General features: G+C 44.7%; 1 protein-coding gene across 6 annotated transcripts in view; it reads right to left on the reverse strand.

Moving 5' to 3' along the window:
* CEMIP (cell migration inducing hyaluronidase 1) overlaps window positions 1-19,402 on the reverse strand; it is a 168,265-nt gene that overhangs the window by 64,354 nt on the left and 84,509 nt on the right. For all 6 annotated transcript variants that reach the window (XM_083411833.1, XM_083411831.1, XM_083411832.1 and 3 more), the window contains 3 exons: window positions 11,133-11,239; window positions 2,566-2,715; window positions 537-675 (listed from right to left, as the gene is read on the reverse strand). In XM_083411833.1, coding sequence (XP_083267959.1) covers window positions 537-675; window positions 2,566-2,715; window positions 11,133-11,190 — 347 coding nt within the window. In that variant the 5' untranslated portion in view covers window positions 11,191-11,239. The remainder of the gene's footprint in view (window positions 1-536; window positions 676-2,565; window positions 2,716-11,132; window positions 11,240-19,402) is intronic.

Below are 19,402 nucleotides of genomic sequence, written 5' to 3' on the forward strand. Positions count from 1 at the left end.
TGGACAGTGTTCTCAAAGCTACCAGCATGAGTTTGACCAAACTGCGGGAGGCAGTGGAAGACAGGAGTGCCTGGCGTGCTCTGGTCCATGGGGTCACGAAGAATCGGACACGACTAAACGACTAAACAACAACAACAATTGGGCCTATTCTTTCAAGTGGGTCTACTCTTAGTATGACTGCTAATAGATGCAACCTTATGCATTTATCATTGTCCTAGATGTGGTTTAATTTTTACAGTACCCCAAAGATAATCCTTCCTGTGCTTTCTATACTTGGAATAAATGGTCTGTGGTTCACAATGTGTTTATAAACCTGTTAGATTTTGGGTGTGGTCTTTGTCCTGCCACGAAACTCCCAGATACCTCTCAGGAGATTAGTGCCTCAGAGCCATTGTCTTTATGCCAACACTACCATAGCAACTCTTCTGCCAAGAGCTCATGAGGGAGCTTGGACCAGTGTGTGTGTGTTTGTGTGTTAAGGGGCCTAGGAAGTCTAATCTTCAAAATTATGGGATGAAGTCTGTCTAATTACATACCGCCCATACAAGATGATTGTCAGGTTGTTCCGGAAAGGACAGCTCTCACTCCCGACATGAAGCTCTCCATCATTTTCGATCAAAATATGTCGAGTGCGCAAAACAATAGGGCCTGTGTTGTCTTTAATCACTAGCTTTCCTGAAGGGGGGAAAAAAGAGAGAGTTTTGTTTTGATGGTGTGGTAAGATTTAAATCAACCAGAATTCAGAGTATCCTTTTATTTACTACATGAGTTTGGGTTTCCCAATTTTGCCACTTTTAATAAGCACAGCGTAAACATGTCTTTATTGCTTTAACTGCGAAGAACCCCATATTGGGTCCTTTCTGATTTTCTGATTTTTTATTTTATTTTAAATCTGCTGTAGGTACATTGGAAGCTGCCTTATATTGAGTCAGACAAATGGTCATTTTTGCTCAGTGTTGTCTACACGGACTGGCAGCAGTTTTCCAGGATTTCAGGCAGATTTCTTTCCCAGCCCTACTTGGACATGCCAGGGGTTGAAACTAGAAATGTCTGCATGCAAAGCAGATACTCTACCACTAAGCTATGGCCTCTTCCCCTCTAAATGTCTCTAAAGATTTCCACGGACAAAGGAAGGCTCTGTGTATCTCAAACTTTCAGTACAGGCTAGAAAACATGCTTCACATGTGAATGTGGCATTGTCAGGGCCAGCCCCAAACATTTTGCTGCCTGAGGTGGATTAACACCTTTCCCCCAAGTGAATACATCTATGCAATCTGCTTTCGAGCCTAGATATTTGCACCTTGGGAACTTCAGGGTTGTTTTCTTCTTAAGCCCATGCACACCATGGCTTATAGCAGGCATAGGCAAACTCCGGCCCTCCAGATGTTTGGGACTACAATTCCCATCCTCCCTGACCACTGGTCCTGTTAGCTAGGGATGATGGGAACTGTAGTCCCAAACATCTGGAGGGCCGGAGTTTGCCTATGCCTGCCTTATAGCCCTGATTCAGTGTCTGTTTTGCACTAAGAAAACCTGAATTCTGACACCAACAAATATTAAATTATATAGATATGTTATTTTGCTTCCGATAGTCACAGGGAGGAGAAATCTACCATCACATCATAGGAAGTCTTACTCAGCACCTCCCACTCGCTAAACCAACCTCTTGCAATTTCAGCAGGCAAATAGCCTCACACTTTGCCATAAAGACAAGAAACTTGTTTTTTTTAAATAATTAATAATCATCATCATCATCATCATCATCATCTGAAAGCTGAGAGTTTCAAAGTGCTCAATTCTGCTTTAAGCTGTTGGCACGGAATATGAATATCTGTAGCCTTGCTTCTTAACGTTGGCCCTGCTCAGCAAAGGCAAAGAAGCATTGGTCGGTCTCAAGGACAGAATAAAAGTCTATTTCAACATTGCGAGTAAGACCTTTGAATCAGAGTTTGAAAGAGAGCATGCCAGAGTGAGTCCAGGGCAGTACTAATCCTCTGCAGGGCAGTACGAATCCTCTCCAAGTCCTCCTCCATGCAAATTGACTGATGCAACGTGAGCCATGTTGTTCTACAAGCAGAGAAGCACTTGTGGAGCAAAAAGCTCACATGGATAGCGTTGGTTGATGCTACCAGCCACTGCTGACAGTGCCAGGGTGCCTTTTTATAGCAGTTTGGGCCTCTGCCCCATCTTGTAATTACATGCACAGTGCATTAATTAGCAGGGCGTCGAAAGAGGAAGTCGCCAAGCAGCAGTGATCAAACATGTTGGGTCGCCTTTGCAATTTCCCCAGCCAGAAAAGCAAAACAAGTTCAGATGCACACAACATAGCCGATCAAATCTCATGCACCGCAACATCCCAAAGCTGGGTTTCTCCTGGATACGCTGCCTATTAAGTGGATTTATTTTCATGTACGTGTGTGTAGGGGGGAAGCATTCAATCCTGAGTGCGTGTAAGCTGCTTTGAAAATTTATTTTATTTTTTTGCAGAGGTTTCCCTCCAAGGCAACATAACGCCACAGCCAATTTACCCAACTATTAACTTTGTTTTTGGCAAGCTAAGCTTACCTCCATTTGTGATGTTGATGGAATGGACCGTGGCAGAAGACGATAAGAGGAGCTTCCGGCCTTCGCTGATGTTCACCTGGTTATCTTCGTCATGCCCAGGGTTCCAGAGTTCCAGCTCTGGATCCAGGTCAGGACAGGAGGAGGCCGCTCCTGCAGGGATAAGCAAAGGAAGCGGTGAACGACATGGATTTGTCTGCCACTAGGCATAATGGGTAAAATGACACCACATTTGGCAGGCAAAAGGCCTGGCTCATCACAGTATTATTGTGCTTTCACCCCACAATTCCTCCAAGGAGCTCAAGGTGTCATATGTGGCTCGACCCTCGTACCTAGGACCCTCGTACCTACGGGACCGCCTCCCCTGGTATGCCCCGCGGAGGACCTTAAGGTCCATAATTAACAACACTTTCGAAGTCCCGAGTCCCAAGTAGGTTAGATTGGCCTCAACCAGGGCCAGGGCCTTTTCAGCTCTGGCCCCAGCCTGGTGGAACGCCCTACCGCAGAAGATCAGGGCCCTGTGGGATTTGACATCTTTCCACAGGGCCTGCAAGACGGAGCTGTTCCGCCTGACCTTTGGGCTGGACTCAGTCTAACCCCCCCCCCTTTATTTTTTTGATGGAACCCCTTATATGGGATTTGTATATCAATTTTTCCTCGGCTCTTTTTGCTGGCTCATGTAGGACCAGCATGGATAGTTGGCCCCGGTGAATATTTGACGTTTTCTCCCCTTATGGCTTTGATCTATAGGCTACCACTAAAACGAGGCTGCATTTTAAGCTGTATTCTAATCAACTGTTGCTGTTTTTTAAATGTTTTTACTGTAGTTATATTCAGTGTTAGCTGCCCTGAGCCCGGTCTTGGCTGGGGAGGGCGGGGTATAAATAAAAATTTATTATTACCCCATCTTCATTTTATCCTAACAACAGCCCAGCCCGTTAGCTTAGACTGAGAGACAGTGACTGGCCCAGCTTCATGGCTGATTGGGCATTTGAACCCTGATCCACCCAGGTCCTAGTCCAACACTCTAACCACATGCCACTCAACATTTTACAGCTGAACATCGGCACCACTTTGTGTAGTATTTTATAACCCTATTCTCACACTCCCGGTTCCACCACCCCACTTCTGCCACCTCTTTGGGAAAGGACCATCGCTCCATGGTAGAGCACCGGCTTTGCATGCAGAAAGACCCAAGTCCAGTCCTTGGCACCTCCAGGTAGGGCAGTGAGAAGGAAGCCTATAGGCCAGTGTTCTTCAACCTGGCGTCCCCCATCATCCATAGCCAGCTTAGCCCAATGGTGAATGATGATGGGAGTTATAGTCCACTCACTTCTGTGGACCCCAGGTGGAAGAACATTAGTCCGTCTAACTCAGTACTGTCTATACCAATGACAAAGCAGCCTCACAGGCTACACATGCATGCACAGAGAAACCCTGAAGTTTGTTCTTTGTCTGCTATGCACCCTAAACTTTACAATTTAACCTCTTCCCTATTGGCTTCTGAAGCAGCCATTTTATTAAGTGGGCTGTAATAGTTCTCTTTAAATAAAAACCAAGAATGCTTAAGCATATTTAATCTTGCAGTGGAACTGGCTGTACTTAAAGAAGTAAGCAGTAAAACCTACCAATATATAAATATATTTGCAATGTACTTGGAAGAACTAACACATGAAAATAGAACAATGAACATAATACTAAGGAACAAGAAGTTATAGATCTGTTTCAACTGCCAAGCCTTTTTCAAATATTTCCCAATTAGTCCCAAGTCCTTGGGAAAGTATTCTCAAAGCAATTTTCCTTGGGGAATAGGTCCAAATAATTCTAATTGTTCATCAGGAGCTGGTAAGAATTATTTTAGCTGATCAGTAAGTAAGCTGAACAGGGGGGATTTATTTGGGCACACTTCCCAATGAATATTTCTTTGAAAACCTTTCTCAATGACTTAGAACTAACTGGGACATATTTGGAAAAGACTTAATAGTCAAAATGATCCATAACTTGGCGTTCCATAGAATTAATCTTCATTGCGTGGCAAGGTCCCAAACTCTCCCAGGAAGTGGAATAAAGACACATGAAACAGTATTTTAGGTTAATGGATGAAAAAGACCACAACTTTGTTGGTTACAGAATGTGAGTGGTATTGGCTTAGGCATTGGAAACCACACGGCTATATCTGGCTCCTGCCCATTTGCAGGAGTCTTGGAAGGGTTAATCACCAGTAGGGGGAGCCCTGCTGATGCACATCAACTAGGAACTCCCCCAGGGTCACCGCTAGGGGTCATGCCATGGCCCTAGCCCCCCGTCTGGGGCTTCAGAAAGAGACCACGCCCCTCGGATTACTTTAATGGAATACCCTTGAAATAGGAGGGGTAGGTGGTGGCTGCTACCTCCCCTCAGCTTCAACCTAATACTTCAATGCCTAACCACCAAACCTTACAAAGTTGTGACAAATTGCTACGAGGTAGGCGAAAAATCAAATGGCCGATGCCAATTTGCAAAGTGGGAAAAATTCCTATCAGGCCCCTGTTAAAAAACAGGCGACTAGCCGAAGTCCATAGCAAGGTCAGGAGATAAAGAGCCTAACCTGGGGAGGGGAGGGCGGGCGAACTGTCCGAGCGGGCAGAAAAGGAACTTGTCCTGGGCCGTGGGCAGTTTAAATAGCCTGTGCCAAGCCTCCGGACCGTCCGGATTGGACAGCCCTGGGTTGACGCGGCTTAGGACCAACCAATGGCGCAGGGGCTATCCTGCCCAATGTGCGTGGGGAGGGCGTGCTCCCAGTTCGCAACATCATCTCCCCGGGGACGGGAAATAGCTTTGTCCTATTTTTATGAGTACAGTGGTACCTCAGGTTAAGTACTTAATTCGTTCCAGAGGTCCGTACTTAACCTGAAACTGTTCTTAACCTGAAGCACCACTTTAGCTAATGGGGCCTCCTGCTGCCACCGTGCCGCCGGAGCACGCCCCGTTTCTGTTCTCATCCTAAAGCAAAGTTCTTAAACCTGAAGCACTATTTCTGGGTTAGCGGAGTCTGTAACCTGAAGCGTATGTAACCTGAGGTACCACTGTATGGTCTTTGAAGTTCAAGTACTGTATAAGGACCCTCAATGCATGTCATACTCCACTTAAAGAAGATCCAGTGCAACTCAACACACGTTCAGTCTACAATTCTCTGTACACTTTGCTGGGAATCAGCTCTGCTGAGCACAGTGGAAATTACTTCCAAGTAAACATGCATAGGACTGCATTGTTCTGATAATGTTTACTATTGGATTGGCAGTGAGCTGGGGTTGGGAGCCAGTGCGTTTTCAAATGCGCAAACTGAATTAGAGATTGACACCCAACATGCTCAGAGTAGACATACTGGAATCAATGGATTCCCAGAGTGACTTAATCAATCCCTTTTCCCAGGGAATTGTAGCTCTGGGAGGGGAATGGGGTCTCCCGGCGACCCTCTACACCCTTAACAAACTACAGTTCCCAGAATTCTTTGGGGGGAAGCCATGACTATTTAAAGTGGTATTGGGGTGCTTTAATTGTATGGTCCAGATGTGTCCTTTAAAATTAATCTGACAACCAACCCCAACTCCTCCCTGCCAAGTCTCTCTGAAAGGAGGATTGCATTTCATTCTTTTGCCCTGTAAATACTTTCCACTGCAGCTATTCAGGAAATTCTCTGACTGACAAGAGTCATACTGCTGTGTGTGTTTTTCTTTTCTTTTCTTGTGCCATTGGAAAGATAAATTGAGAATTCTAAACAAACTCTCTCCATCTGCATTGAGTTTCCTGTCACATTCCAAAAAAACAAACAAGTCCAGGGCTCAAAGAGACCCTGGAAAGGGATCAGTCGATCTGCTAGCCTGTGGTTTCTCGACTGAATCCACCTTCGCTCTTCTCTAGCCTCAAGTGACCAGCTCTAAAGGACAGAGTTCATACGTTCTTATGAGTTCCATAGAACAGGCATGGACACGGGATCTCTTAGTAGATCTTTAAGTGATTTAAAATAAATCCGGAAATGTTTCTAACTTCCAGTAATTTAAAAATAGTAAGTAAATAGCAGAACAAAACCCAAACCGACTTTCATTCTGTTAATTTCTGTCCTGTAAAATATTAATGGTTGGCTTTGATCAGCATTCCCCTTGCGCAATTCTGCAGGTCAGTTTTAATATATTTCATTACGCTGGTTTTAACCGCTGAATGCAAAATATTACAATATTGTTTTGAATTGTTTTATGTAATTTTATCATTGCAAGATGCCCTGGATTCCCTTTGGGAAAGAAGAGCAGGATTTAACTCTGAAATATATAAATAAGTGAATAAAACAAATCTCCTTTGTCGCACACCCTAATCCTCCCCTCCAGGTTACCACAGAGGCAAAATATCCTCCTTTTGTTTTCCTTCTTCCCTTCAGCTGACAGCCTTAACATTCAAAGGTCCAGAGAGTTCACAGATTCCTACCAGACTGTAATTTGCTTTTTTAAAAAAACAAATGACAAAAAATATACTATGCAATGCAATATCCCAGCTTAACCCAGAAGCTAGTTTATCTGTATGATGTGGTTATATGTGGGATTTTTTTCTTCATAATTTTTAAAAATGAAAAAAAGATATACTTCTGCAAACCTGAGGAACCCTAGAGTATTCTGAAACCACTGCATTATATTTGGGTGTCCCACACTTCCACACCTAGATTCCTAAATTATAGATACAGGGGTACCTCTGGTTAAGAACTTAATTCGTTCCAGAGGTCCGTTCTTATCCTAAAACTGTTCTTAATTTGAAGCACCACATTAGCTAATGGGGCCTCACACTGCCGCCACACCACCGCCACGCAATTTCTGTTCTCATCCTGAAGTAAAGTTCTTAACCCAAGGTACTTTTTCTGGGTTAGCGGAGTCTGTAACCTGAAGCATCTGTAACCCGAGGTACCACTGTACTAAGCCCAGTGTTAGACAAACTGCGAATACCAGGGGCCAAAAACCGTGTCTACCCCTTGTGTCCTCTTCTAAACTTCCTTTTTGGCATCTGCCTGGCTGCTCTTGGAAACCGAATGTTGAGCTAAAGGGATCATTAACGAACAAACTAATGAAAGGAAGATTAGATGCTCTGTTGATTGGGCTATAAAAATATTTCAGGGAACACCTGTTCGGGCTCCTAGAAGGAGATGCACAGCTGTATGAGCAGAAGGGACGGTTTTAATAGCCTATAGTAATGACAGCTTAAGCAAATAATTCAAGAACTGCATGAGAGAATTTCACCTAACACAGATGGCGGGTGGTTAGGGCTTAGGAAGCAAATCAAAGAACTGACTGCCTGCTCCCTGCCAGGGAGAGAGACAGTTTTACAAGGTGCATCTCTGCATCTCTCCTCCATCACAGATGAAATTTCACACCCAGCTGCAAATTTCCTCTTCTCTCCCTTCTCCTAGGCCAGATTGTATTCTATCCCTCCTCTGTCATTGCGCAGGGATTAGAAACAATGGGCCCGAGTACAGCATTAGTTTTTTTGCTTCCTGATGAAAACTTCCTGAGCACGAGAAGCAAAACAGGTAGTTAGACAGAGAGGAGCAATTCTGAATTCTGAACGTTCATTTCTGGAAATGTGTTTCATGAAAACAGGGCATGTTCTAAAGGCAGGGGGGGAGCAACTGCTCTCCAGATGTTGCTGGAGTTCATTTTCCCTCTTCGCTGTCCATCAACCACACAGGCTGGGGGTGATGGGAGTTGGCGTTCAGAAACACCTGCAGAGCACCTCCTGTTCTAAGGCACTGGTTTTCAACCAGTGTGCCATGGCACCCTGGGGTGCCTAGAATGATGGTCAGGGGTGCCGTGGGCAACCCTGGCCTCTGTCTCTCTTCCCTCCCTCTTCCTCTGCCCTCTCACATCTCTGCCTCCCAAAGGCTTGCATAATATAATAATAATTTATAATTTAGGATATTTCCGTTCCACCTTAAAAGGGAGCAGGATGTTTGTGTCACAGCCTGCGCATTTCCTGTTTCACAGGATGTTTCTGTTGTGTCTTTGCTTTCGTCTCTCTCTGTGCCGGAGACACTGAAGCAGGCAGTCATGTTTTCTCTTTGTTCTGACCAACGCTGAATAAAGTTGTAAATATGCTCTCCTGAGTGCATGTTTCGCTGTGTGCATTATCTGCTGATAGAACGTGCATCAGCTCTGGAATGTGGCAAGCTATTTCTGGAGCTCGTGTCGCTAATTGCTGATACTGCGTGTCTACGGGAGATCGATGGACGTCTGTAGACGACGTGGAGTCATGATGGACTTTGTCTCCCTGGCAGTATCCCAACACCATGGCACCCTGGGGTGTCTAGAATGATGGTCAGGGGTGCCGTGGGCAACTCTGGCTTCTGTCCCTCTTCCCTCCCTCTTCCTCTGCCCTCTCACATCTCTGCCTCCCAAAGACTTGCATAATATAATAATAATTTATAATTTATGCCCTGCCCATCTGGCTGGGTTTCCCCAGCCACTCTGGGCGGCTTCCAAGCGAATATTAAAAACAATACAGCATCAGATATTAAAAGCTTCCCTAAACAGGGCCGCCTTCAGATGTCTTTTAAAAGTTACATAGTTGTTTATTGCCTTGACATCTGCTAGGAGGGCGTTTCACAGGGTGGGCGCCACCACCAAGAAGGCCCTCTGCCTGGTTCCCGTAACCTCACTTCTCACAGCAAGGGAACCGCCAGAAGGCCCTTGGCGCTGGACCTCAGTGTCTGGGCTGGATGATGTTTATTGCAGCAGCCCTGGCTATATGCTCTGCAGGCAAATGATGCCTCTGGGTGGCACTTCTCTTTGGGGAGGGTGTGGGCAGCTCAGAGACCAGGGGTGGCAGAAGTAGCTGCCCAGAGGACTCCCAAGGAGAGGGGAGAGGAGGCTGAGGGAACCCTAAACAAGGGAGGGTGTTCGAAACAGGGTGAGAAGCTGCCAGCTCTGCAGGCAAGGGGTGACATAACTGGACTCCTGAGCCCCACAGGGGTGCCGCAGAAAGAATGTCGCTGGTCAAGGGAGCCATGGACTCAAAAAGGTTGAAAACCTCTGTTCTAAAGAGTAGATACAGTGGTACCTCGGGTTAAGAACTTAATTCGTTCTGGAGGTCCGTTCTTAACCTGAAACTGTTCTTAACCTGAGGTACCACTTTAGCTAATGGGGCCTCCCGCTGCCACTGTGCGATTTCTGTTCTCATCCTGAAGCAAAGTTCTTAACCCAAGGTACTATTTCTGGGTTAGCGGAGTCTGTAACCTGAAGCGTCCGTAACCCAAGGTACCACTGTACTGATGCAACAGAAACTTTGCTGAAACGAAGCAGGACTGGGTCTGGTCTGGGTCTGGATGAGACACCTCACAATGGCCCCACAAATGGCACCCTGAGTTCCACAATGGAAGACATGAAGAATAGAAGCCAAGGAAGACAAACAAAAATATGTTCAATAATATGCAGCTTCTGGGGGGTTGATGGGGCGCGGGTGGCGCTGTGGGTTAAAGCCTCGGCGCCTAGGGCTTGCCGATCGCAAGGTCGGCGGTTCGAATCCCCGTGGCGGGGTGCGCTCCCGCTGTTCGGTCCCAGCGCCTGCCAACCTAGCAGTTCGAAAGCACCCCCGGGTGCAAGTAGATAAATAGGGACCGCTTACTAGCGGGAAGGTAAATGGCTTTTCCGTGTGCGGCTCTGGCTCGCCAGAGCAGTGATGTCACGCTGGCCACGTGACCCGGAAGTGTCTTCGGACAGCGCTGGCCCCCGGCCTCTTTGAGTGAGATGGGCGCACAACCCTAGAGTCTGTCAAGACTGGCCCGTATGGGCAGGGGTACCTTTACCTTTTATCTGGGGGGCTGAGGGACTGATGAGTTGTAGGGGGAGGTACTTTAAAATCCTAAATCACCCACTTTGAACCTGTGGGATAAGCAGCATTTTCACTGAAACAAACTCTAGCACTCCACATTTAATGCCTTGAGCACCCGTACCATCCGTGTAAATTTAGAAAAACAGGAACTGAGAGGAACTTTAAAGCTGTTTTGGCCCCGAGATGAGTTTTAAAGCTGTCCAGTGACTGAGAAACTACAGAGACCCATACAAATACCTTTAAGCTTTTTGAATTATCTGCTTGGGGGGGGAGCAAAACAGGTGACTCTCCCTTCCCAGAATAAAACTCTATTAATATTTATGTGCCGATTTTAAAAAAAGATTTGTGTGTGTGTGTCATTGTAGTTGTCATTTTTTGAAAACAGCAAATAAATAAAAAGGAGGGCGTTCCTAGCATTTTGGGGTTATGTGCAATTTATGAATCCCATCATATTTCACTTATTAAATTAAATGGGAAGTTTTCAATGTTATAATGTTTTATTATGTTTTTGTATATGCTGGAAGCCACCCAGAGTGGCTGGGTAAACCCAGTCAGATGGGCGGGCTGCAAATAATAAAATTATTAATTATATATACAAACTTTTTTTAAAGTTTTATTTGCAGCCTGACTTAAGAACCCTTCAAAATATTAAAAAAAAACAAAACACAAAATGTGGAAAATAAAACGAATATTGTGGCCATTCAATTAAATCCATCCAGACTTACCCATTTGTACAGCAGGGAGCATAAACACCAAGGCCACTAAGCAGCTGGTCAGGAACATGTTTGGGTGTGGAAATGCACTTTGAAGATATCCTTTGTCTTCTGAAGACCTGTAAAAAGGAGGGGAGGGGGAGAAAAAAGCAGTTTGAGAATGCTTCTTTTTTTGCACAGGTATGGATATTTAGTTATTTATTTTCAATAAAATAAAATGAGGTAATGTTAGGCTTGATTGTATGACTAAGCCTATATTGGTTTATCCCTTTCCTTGACTCAGCAGAGCTAAGACAACAATTGTGCTTTCCATACCACACCTCACTCTTAACTTTTATGCAGGCTTAAGATAACATGAGCCGCCATTTAGGATTTTATATATGTACTAAGTATTTACAGGGTGGGGCAGAAGAAGGAAGAATACCCCATGTTACGAATAATTCAAAGGAATGCGGCATGGAGAACACAAGTGATACAGCTCAGCATGTAAGGAAGGAAGGAAGAAAAACTCAGTAAAAATTATGCCAAGGTTCAAATTTGACAAACTAGTGTCACCTTGAAGATGTGCGTACACACCACAGCGCAACAAGCAACAGCAGCCAGACTTCACAACCACACAAGCAAGCATTCGGGAGAATCCAATTAACTGGTTACAACAATGCAAATGAAATCACAACACTGTGTTTGTGTGTGTAGGGTTTTTTTTGTTTTAAAAAAGTATTTATTAGTAGGAGTCGTATTCATTTATATACCGCTTCATTGCCAAAGTGGTTTCTAAGCAACTTACAAAGTGTAAAACCAATTACAAAAAATAAAATAAAATACAAACATACATTCGTCAAAATGCGCAATGAAAAAATTCCATCAAAACATTCGGCGAAATCTCCACAATTAAAATGTGAAATAAGACAAGTCCATTAAAACAGCACAAGAATTAAAGCAATTAATGCCAGGTGGTTCAAGACAGGTTGATGGGCGAATGACAATACCTCATAAAACATGTCAAAGTAATCATGAGGAGAACCGCTACTAACAGCACTATAAATCACAGCAGATTTTTTTAACAAAGAAAATGCATCAAAGGTTAAAAGCTCAGGGAAATCAAAATTCTTATTTTATGATTCATTGAATTTATATCTCACCTTTTTCCCCCCAAAAAAACCAGGGCAGCAAACACATCCATAATGCTCTGTCCCTCACCTGTAAAGTATTCTAAAACAGTAAAAATGCTTTAAATACAGTTAAGAGTGGTAAAGATCACCTGATGCCTGAAAGACTTTAGTGTAAGGGCACTCTGAAATGTCCCTATTTTCTCGCAGGATTCAATTACATGCCAGCAAATGGAAGTTGCTTTGGGCTCCACCTTAACACAACATTGTATAACCACCCCACCAACAAATCAGAATGAAAGCTCAAGAAATAACTGGCATAGTCTAACCTCCTTGTAGACCAATCAGGACAAAACGCTCAACAAACAGGTTGTCTGGAAGCAACCTAGGAGCCATGTGAGCTTCCCTGGGTCCCACAAACGAGTCTCACAAATGGGGAAACATGATAGAGAAGGCATTTCCCTAACCCAACACACTGTCAAGATGGTGGGAGCACCCATACAGTTTTTTTGGGGGGTGGTTCTTAAGTTGTTGTGGACAGTATGATGGGGAGGAAGCCATCCCCTCAAGTATAAAATGAATAAAGTCGGATGCAAACCAGAATGTGTTATACAGTGTTACCTCGGGTTACATACACTTTAGGTTACATACACTTCAGGTTACAGACTCCGCTAACCCAGAAATATTTCCTCGGGTTAAGAACTTTGCTTCAGGATGAGAACAGAAATTGTGTGGCAGTGGTGCGGCGGCAGCGGGAGGCCCCATTACCTAAAGTGGTGCTTCAGGTTAAGAACAGTTTCAGGTTAAGAACGGGCCTCTGGAACGAATTAAGTACTTAACCCAAGGTACCACTGTATAGAGATAAGATTGGGATTAAAATTGCTCTTCCCTGGTTCACAACTTTCTAAATGCTCCCACCACCCCTCCCGGGCCACCACCAGTGTACACTTTAAAAATAAATAAAACCCTTTTGTGCTTTTCGTGATTGTAACGTCGCAAGAGGTGAAACTTCCGAGTGGCCGCAGCCCTGCTGCTCCTTGACAGGTGTTGCAGTCTTTAGGCTAGAAGATGTGGCAATTAAATAAAAGGATGCCAGAAAGCTTGTTAGGGAGGGGGCTGAGCAGGAGGAATAGTCAGTGCAAGCACACACAAAATGGGTAGAAAGTTACTGTGCCCAGTTTTACACTTTAAGGGAATCAAAATGATGAAAAAAAATTAATAGGATTGTGCAGTAACCAAGTGCACGGCCAACGTTTTAACAGTGTTGACATTCAGTAAGCCAAGGATGTTATAACAAGACTTTGCTGCAATTACCCTAAAGCACATCAGCCACCGTTAACACTGGCCAATTTTTTTTTTTAAAAAAATATTACTTCAGTTTGAAATACTGCATATAGGCAAAATGTTATGATTCATTATGATACACACTACCACACCACTTTAAATGTAGATCGGTTGCGGGCACTTTACTTTTGGCAAATGTGCTGTGCGAGTGTGAGCAGAGTGGATAGTGCCCTCTTAGCATACAAAATAGTACACCTGGAGGCCTTCACACCTTGTCCCAGGGCAGGGTGGTCTGTTATGGCAGGGCCTATAAGACAGAGCTATTACGCCTGACTTTTAATTTGAACTTAGCCTGATCTTTTATTCCCCTTCCTTCCGTCCCTCTCCCCTTTTTATGAAGATTACCCGCTCTGGGATCCCACAGCTAATTCTCCCCTGGTCTCCTCGCTGGCCCAAATAGGATTAATTTAGCCAGCTAGCCATGGTAATCATCTAATGTTTATTGGATGGATTTCCCCCAAAATTGATTTTTGAATTCTGAATTTATTGTTATTCACATTTTATATTGTATTTTATGCTATTTTTTTGTTGCATCAATTAAGTGTTTTAAATTTGTTGTTAGCCGCCCAGAGCCTGGTTTTCCAAACCAGGAAGGGCGGGGTATAAATAAAAAATTATTATTATTTATAAATGGGGTACTGCCCCATCAATCTCAGTATGCCCTCAGCCAGTCTCCACCCACCTGCCTCTTAACAACCAGTTCCTGGGGGGTGAACCAAGCTGTCAGCTCCCTTCCGCCTTAGTGTCACGTGTTGGCTTTGGGGGAAAAAATAAGCAGGTAGGAAGATGGGGAGAAAGCAATAATGAATGGTCTCTGCCTATCAGTGGCTTCAGCTCCACTTACTTGTGGGGCTCTCTGCCTTCTGCCCTCCCGGTCCTCATGGTCACCAACCCTTGTGTTGATCCAGAGAGAAACTCAGATCCAATTCCAAAATTTCTTGTAGATCCAGTTCTAACACAGGTCTACATAGGACTGGCAAGTGGCTCTCCAGGGTATTAATTAGGAACATTCCGTAGTCCCATCTGGAGATGCCAGATGGGATCTGGGTCCTTTTTGCATGTGCTCTACCACTGATTTTAGATCATTCAGGGAGAATATGTTGGACTCTGGAAATATCAAAACTGAGTCGATTCTTCCAGCAGACTGATTTGGTTCTGAGAAAGAAGCGAATTCTCTGTCCAGTGGGTGTTTAAATCTCCATATGTCAATCATATTAAAGTTTTCCACCAATTTGAAAAGGGTTCCGGGTAGTCTCCCTTCCTTAGTTTCAGTTTTCCTTATTGTCCAGTCCATTTCTAGGGAGACAACCCCATCCTAATGGAGATTTGAGCTCAACAGGGAATTGAAGTGGCTAGGTTAGGGCTGCCATATCCAGGAACCTGCTCGGCATAGTTCATAGCTTCTCTGAGTTATTCAAGCTGGAGGAGACTCTTGAGAGTCCCATGGACTGCAAGAAGATCAAACCTCTCCATTCTTAAGGAGATCAGCCCTGAGTGTTCACTGGAAGGACAGATCCTGAAGATGAGACTCCAATACTTTGGCCACCTCATGAGAAGAGAAGACTCCCTGGAAAAGAACCTGATGTTGGGAAAGATGGAGGGCACAAGGAGAAGGGGACGACAGAGGACGAGATGGTTGGACAGTGTTCTCAAAGCTACCAGCTTGAGTTTGACCAAATTGCGGGAGGCAGTGGAAGACAGGAGTGCCTGGCGTGCTCTGGTCCATGGGGTCACGAAGAGTTGGACACGACTAAACAACAACAACAACATCCAGGAAGCGGGCTCTGAAAAGGGCATCCAGGCGGATTTTTGCCAAATCGGCAAAATGGCCAGGAAATCCCGGATGCATGGCAAGCAGGGTGATTTTTATTTAATTATTTTTTTTAATGCTTTTGAAATCCTTTTTTGAAAGTCTAAGCACACACACACACTCTGATGTTCTCCCCAAAAGCTCAGCAACCTAGGCTAGGTCCCTACAGTACATTATTCCTCTTTGGGTGTTTATGTCCACTATTCATCTTGCTTTCATTATCAGTCGAGAGGCAAACCCTCCCATCACCCTATGGTGGGCTGGTGGAAGCTCTAGTTCAAAACATCTGGGTGGCACCAAGTTGATAAAGGCTGTTCTAGCCATTAAAGAGATGGTAACCCTACACAAGGGACGTGGGTGGCGCTGTGGGTAAAAGCCTCAGCGCCTAGGGCTTGCCGATCGAAAGGTCGGCGGTTCGAATCCCCGCGGCGGGGTGTGCTCCCATTGTTCGGTCCCAGCGCCTGCCAACCTAGCAGTTCGAAAGCACCCCCAGGGGCAAGTAGATAAATAGGGACCGCTTACTAGCGGGAAGGTAAACGGCGTTCCGTGTGCGGCTCTGGCTCGCCAGAGCAGCGATGTCACGCTGGCCACGTGACCCGGAAGTGTCTCCGGACAGCGCTGGCCCCCGGCCTCTAGAGTGAGATGAGCGCACAACCCTGGAGTCTGTCAAGACTGGTCCGTACGGGCAGGGGTACCTTTACCTTTACTAACCCTACACAAGAGGAGTTTGTTGGGTTTTGCATTAGACTGGCCACTATATAAAAGGGGCCGTGACATTATTCTTTGGCAAACAAGACACACATTTCAGGCAAAAGACTGACAGTACTAGTTTAGAGTCCTGCATAAGTATTTGATTTGGGGTCAGGGGGGAGAGTAATTGCATTCTTTCAAATTGGAAAAAAACAAAACCCTAACTCTTCTATTTATCAGCACCTAAAGCCAAGAAGAATTTCAGAATATTGCCAGCTGGCCGTTTTCTTAAGCCTTACGACTCCAGAGTCGTGTGGAAATAAAGCAACTGCATTTTATCTTAACTTGAACTGCTGCCCTGCTATTAAGATCTACAGTGAAGTAATCATTTCTGTCATCAGCTGGCCATATATTTAAAAAATATTATATAGAACGGCCAAAACTGAACAAGCACGCTAACTTGCCCTCTTGCTGCAGTGAGCACATTGCTATATAAAAATATTTATATACCACTTTGCAGTGCTTTTTTCTGGGGGGGGGGGGGACGCAGTGGGATGCATATCCCTAAACATTTTGTACTTTTGTCCATTTACTGTATTTATTTTCCCCGATTTGAACTATAAAATTGTGATTTCCTTGAGTCAAAATGAGAGCACCCCTAAACATATTTTTAGAAAAAAAGTACTGCCACTATGTCATAAAATAATCAAAGAGGTTTACAACAATACGATTTGTGCAATATAAACTACATGAAAAGGCACCCTTGAATCTCTATTTTGAGTGATGGTTCCTGAAATGAAGAAGAAGGTTTTCATCTGTTTGGATACAATTTGGTGCCATTTTATATTAAGATGGTGGACTGAAATGCGTTGATTTTAACCAATGATTACAAAGCTGCACAGATATTTTGTTGTTGTTTCTTACAACTCCCATGCAATGTCAGGTACAAGGCTACTGATTGACCTATAAAGCCCTAAGTCAGGCATAGGCAAACTCAGCCCTCCAGATGTTTTTGGGACTACAACTCCCATGATCCCTAGCTAACAGGACCAGTGGTCAGGGATGATGGGAATTGTAGTCCCAAAACGTCTGGAGAGCTGAGTTTGCCTATCTATGCCTGCCTTAAGTAGTTGTTTCCTGTCAGGGAGCATGGAGCTTGATTTTGTGTCCCTGGGAGCCCTCTGCCACCTCCTGTTACCCCTGCTTTTCTCCAAGTCAAGTTTCTCCTCCCAAATGGTTGCTTTGGGACGGAGGGAGACGAGAACTTAAAGTGTGAATACTTTTTTAAAAGTCCAGTTCATTTTCAGGACAATCAGCCTGACGCTTGCCCATCCCTAATTAAAATAATGAAACAGGACCTCGATTATTCTCATTTGTCCATTGTTTAGCCCCTCACAGACAACTTTCTTGTTTTCAAGCGTTCAGCACGACTTCAGATGGCAGAAACATGTGATGAACAACAGAAGCCAAGTCCTGCAGACCTTACATAACTGCTGAGTTTCAACCTTCGCCGGGACACTTGCTACATGTCCTGCTGCTGGCTTGCTTTTAAAAATGAAGTTTGCATTGACTGGCAAGAAAAAAATATATCAAACAGCAGAATATCGAAAACGATTCCCGAGTAACCAAATTTGGCCATGATCAATGGTAGACATACATTTTTAAAATCATCTTGATTTTGTGTGTTTATACTGTAAGCCTCTCTAGAACCTTAAGGCATGAAATAAATTCTATCAAATACTTGTTTGTTTGCATCTCTCGTGTGTGTGTGTGTGTGTGTGTGTGTGTGTGTGTACACTCACACATGGAAAAACACTCAGCAGAGGAATTAATCTGCACTGTCGTTTGAAGTTTCCCACCACTTCCTGCTCAAGGCAGAACTAAATAATAGATTGGTGGGTTTATAATATCTACTAAACCGCCTTCATAGCACCCAAATGTATCAACCCCTTTCTCTTACTAGGCTAACTTGTAGGGGGTGAATATCACTGAGCACCAACCAAGATCCAGATCCATGCTGTAGTACCACCTAGAATAATAGAATTGTAGAGTTGAATGGGTACCCTGAGGAGCATCTCGTAGCAGGGGTGTCTAAACTTTCTTCAATGAGGGCCAGATTTGATGAAGTGAAGGGCCGTGAGGGCCGACCAAAGGGCCAACCAATGTTGTTGACCTTTCTTGGATTGAAGTTGTTGAGTTTTCTTTGAGTTTGACGTTGTTAGGCTTTTTTTTAGAAGAAGAAGAGTTTGGATTTGATATCCCTCTTTATCACTACCCTAAGGAGTCTCAAAGCTGCTAACATTCTCCTTTCCCTTCCTGCCCCACAACAAACATTCTGTGAGGTGAGTGGGGCTGAGAGACGCCAGAGAAGTGTGACTAGCCCAAGGTCACCCCGCAGCTGCATGTGGAGGAGCGGGGAAGCGAACCCGGTTCACCAGATTACGAGTCCACTGCTCTTAACCACTACACCACACTGGCTTAACCACTACACCACACTGGTTTTAGGGTTGAAGTTGTTGAGCTTTTTTTTTTTAGGATTTTACCCCAGGAAATGAACTGCCACAGGGGGTCCGGATTAAACTGACCAGTGGGCCAGATTATGCCCCCCAAATGGACTATGAACATGCCTGATCTAGTACAACTGCAGCCATCCTATATGGGGATCGAACCTGCAATCTTAGCGTTATCAGCAGCATGCTAATTTAGAGACACTTCCTTACGGAGAATACAGAGATAGGGAATTTGGAAAGGATCCCTAGGGAAGACCATGCAGCTGCAGAGCCCATTGTTGCCCTCCCCCCATGAGCTTCCTGGGCTGCTTTCCCCTTCCTCCCTACCTGCCTTCTCCAAGCATGCAAACCATGGCAAGAGTGAGGGGATGAATGCAGCATCATAACAATACGAAAAGAGGCCTGCTACATCAGGCCAATGGCCTGTCTAGTCTCACAGTAGCCAATCTGTTGTCAACGGAAGCCCGCAAGTGGGATCTGAGTGCAACAGCATTTTCTGCACTCTGATTTCCAGCAACAGGTATATTCACTCCCACAGTGAAAGTAGAATGTAGCTGTTGTGGGAGCTGTACCTTTAGCTTCTCGGGAGGCAGAGAGCGGTGCATTTTCCAGCATGGAAATGCAGCGATATGGAAAGCAGCATCAGCTTAATTTCTGCCTCCAAGGCAGCACTTTAAAAGGTTTTTTTAAAAAGAAAAAAGTGGCAGGCTTATCATGCAGCCAGCACAGTGAAAATCTTGAAGGCCTCTCCAGTTCCAGCTGCAAATTCTCTACTCGGCAGAAAGAAAGCAAAACTTAGCCATTAAAAAGCTGTTTGGC

Source organism: Podarcis tiliguerta, assembly GCF_965153285.1.
Source record: "Podarcis tiliguerta genome assembly, chromosome: 14".
Classification (NCBI taxonomy): Eukaryota; Metazoa; Chordata; class Lepidosauria; order Squamata; family Lacertidae; genus Podarcis; species Podarcis tiliguerta.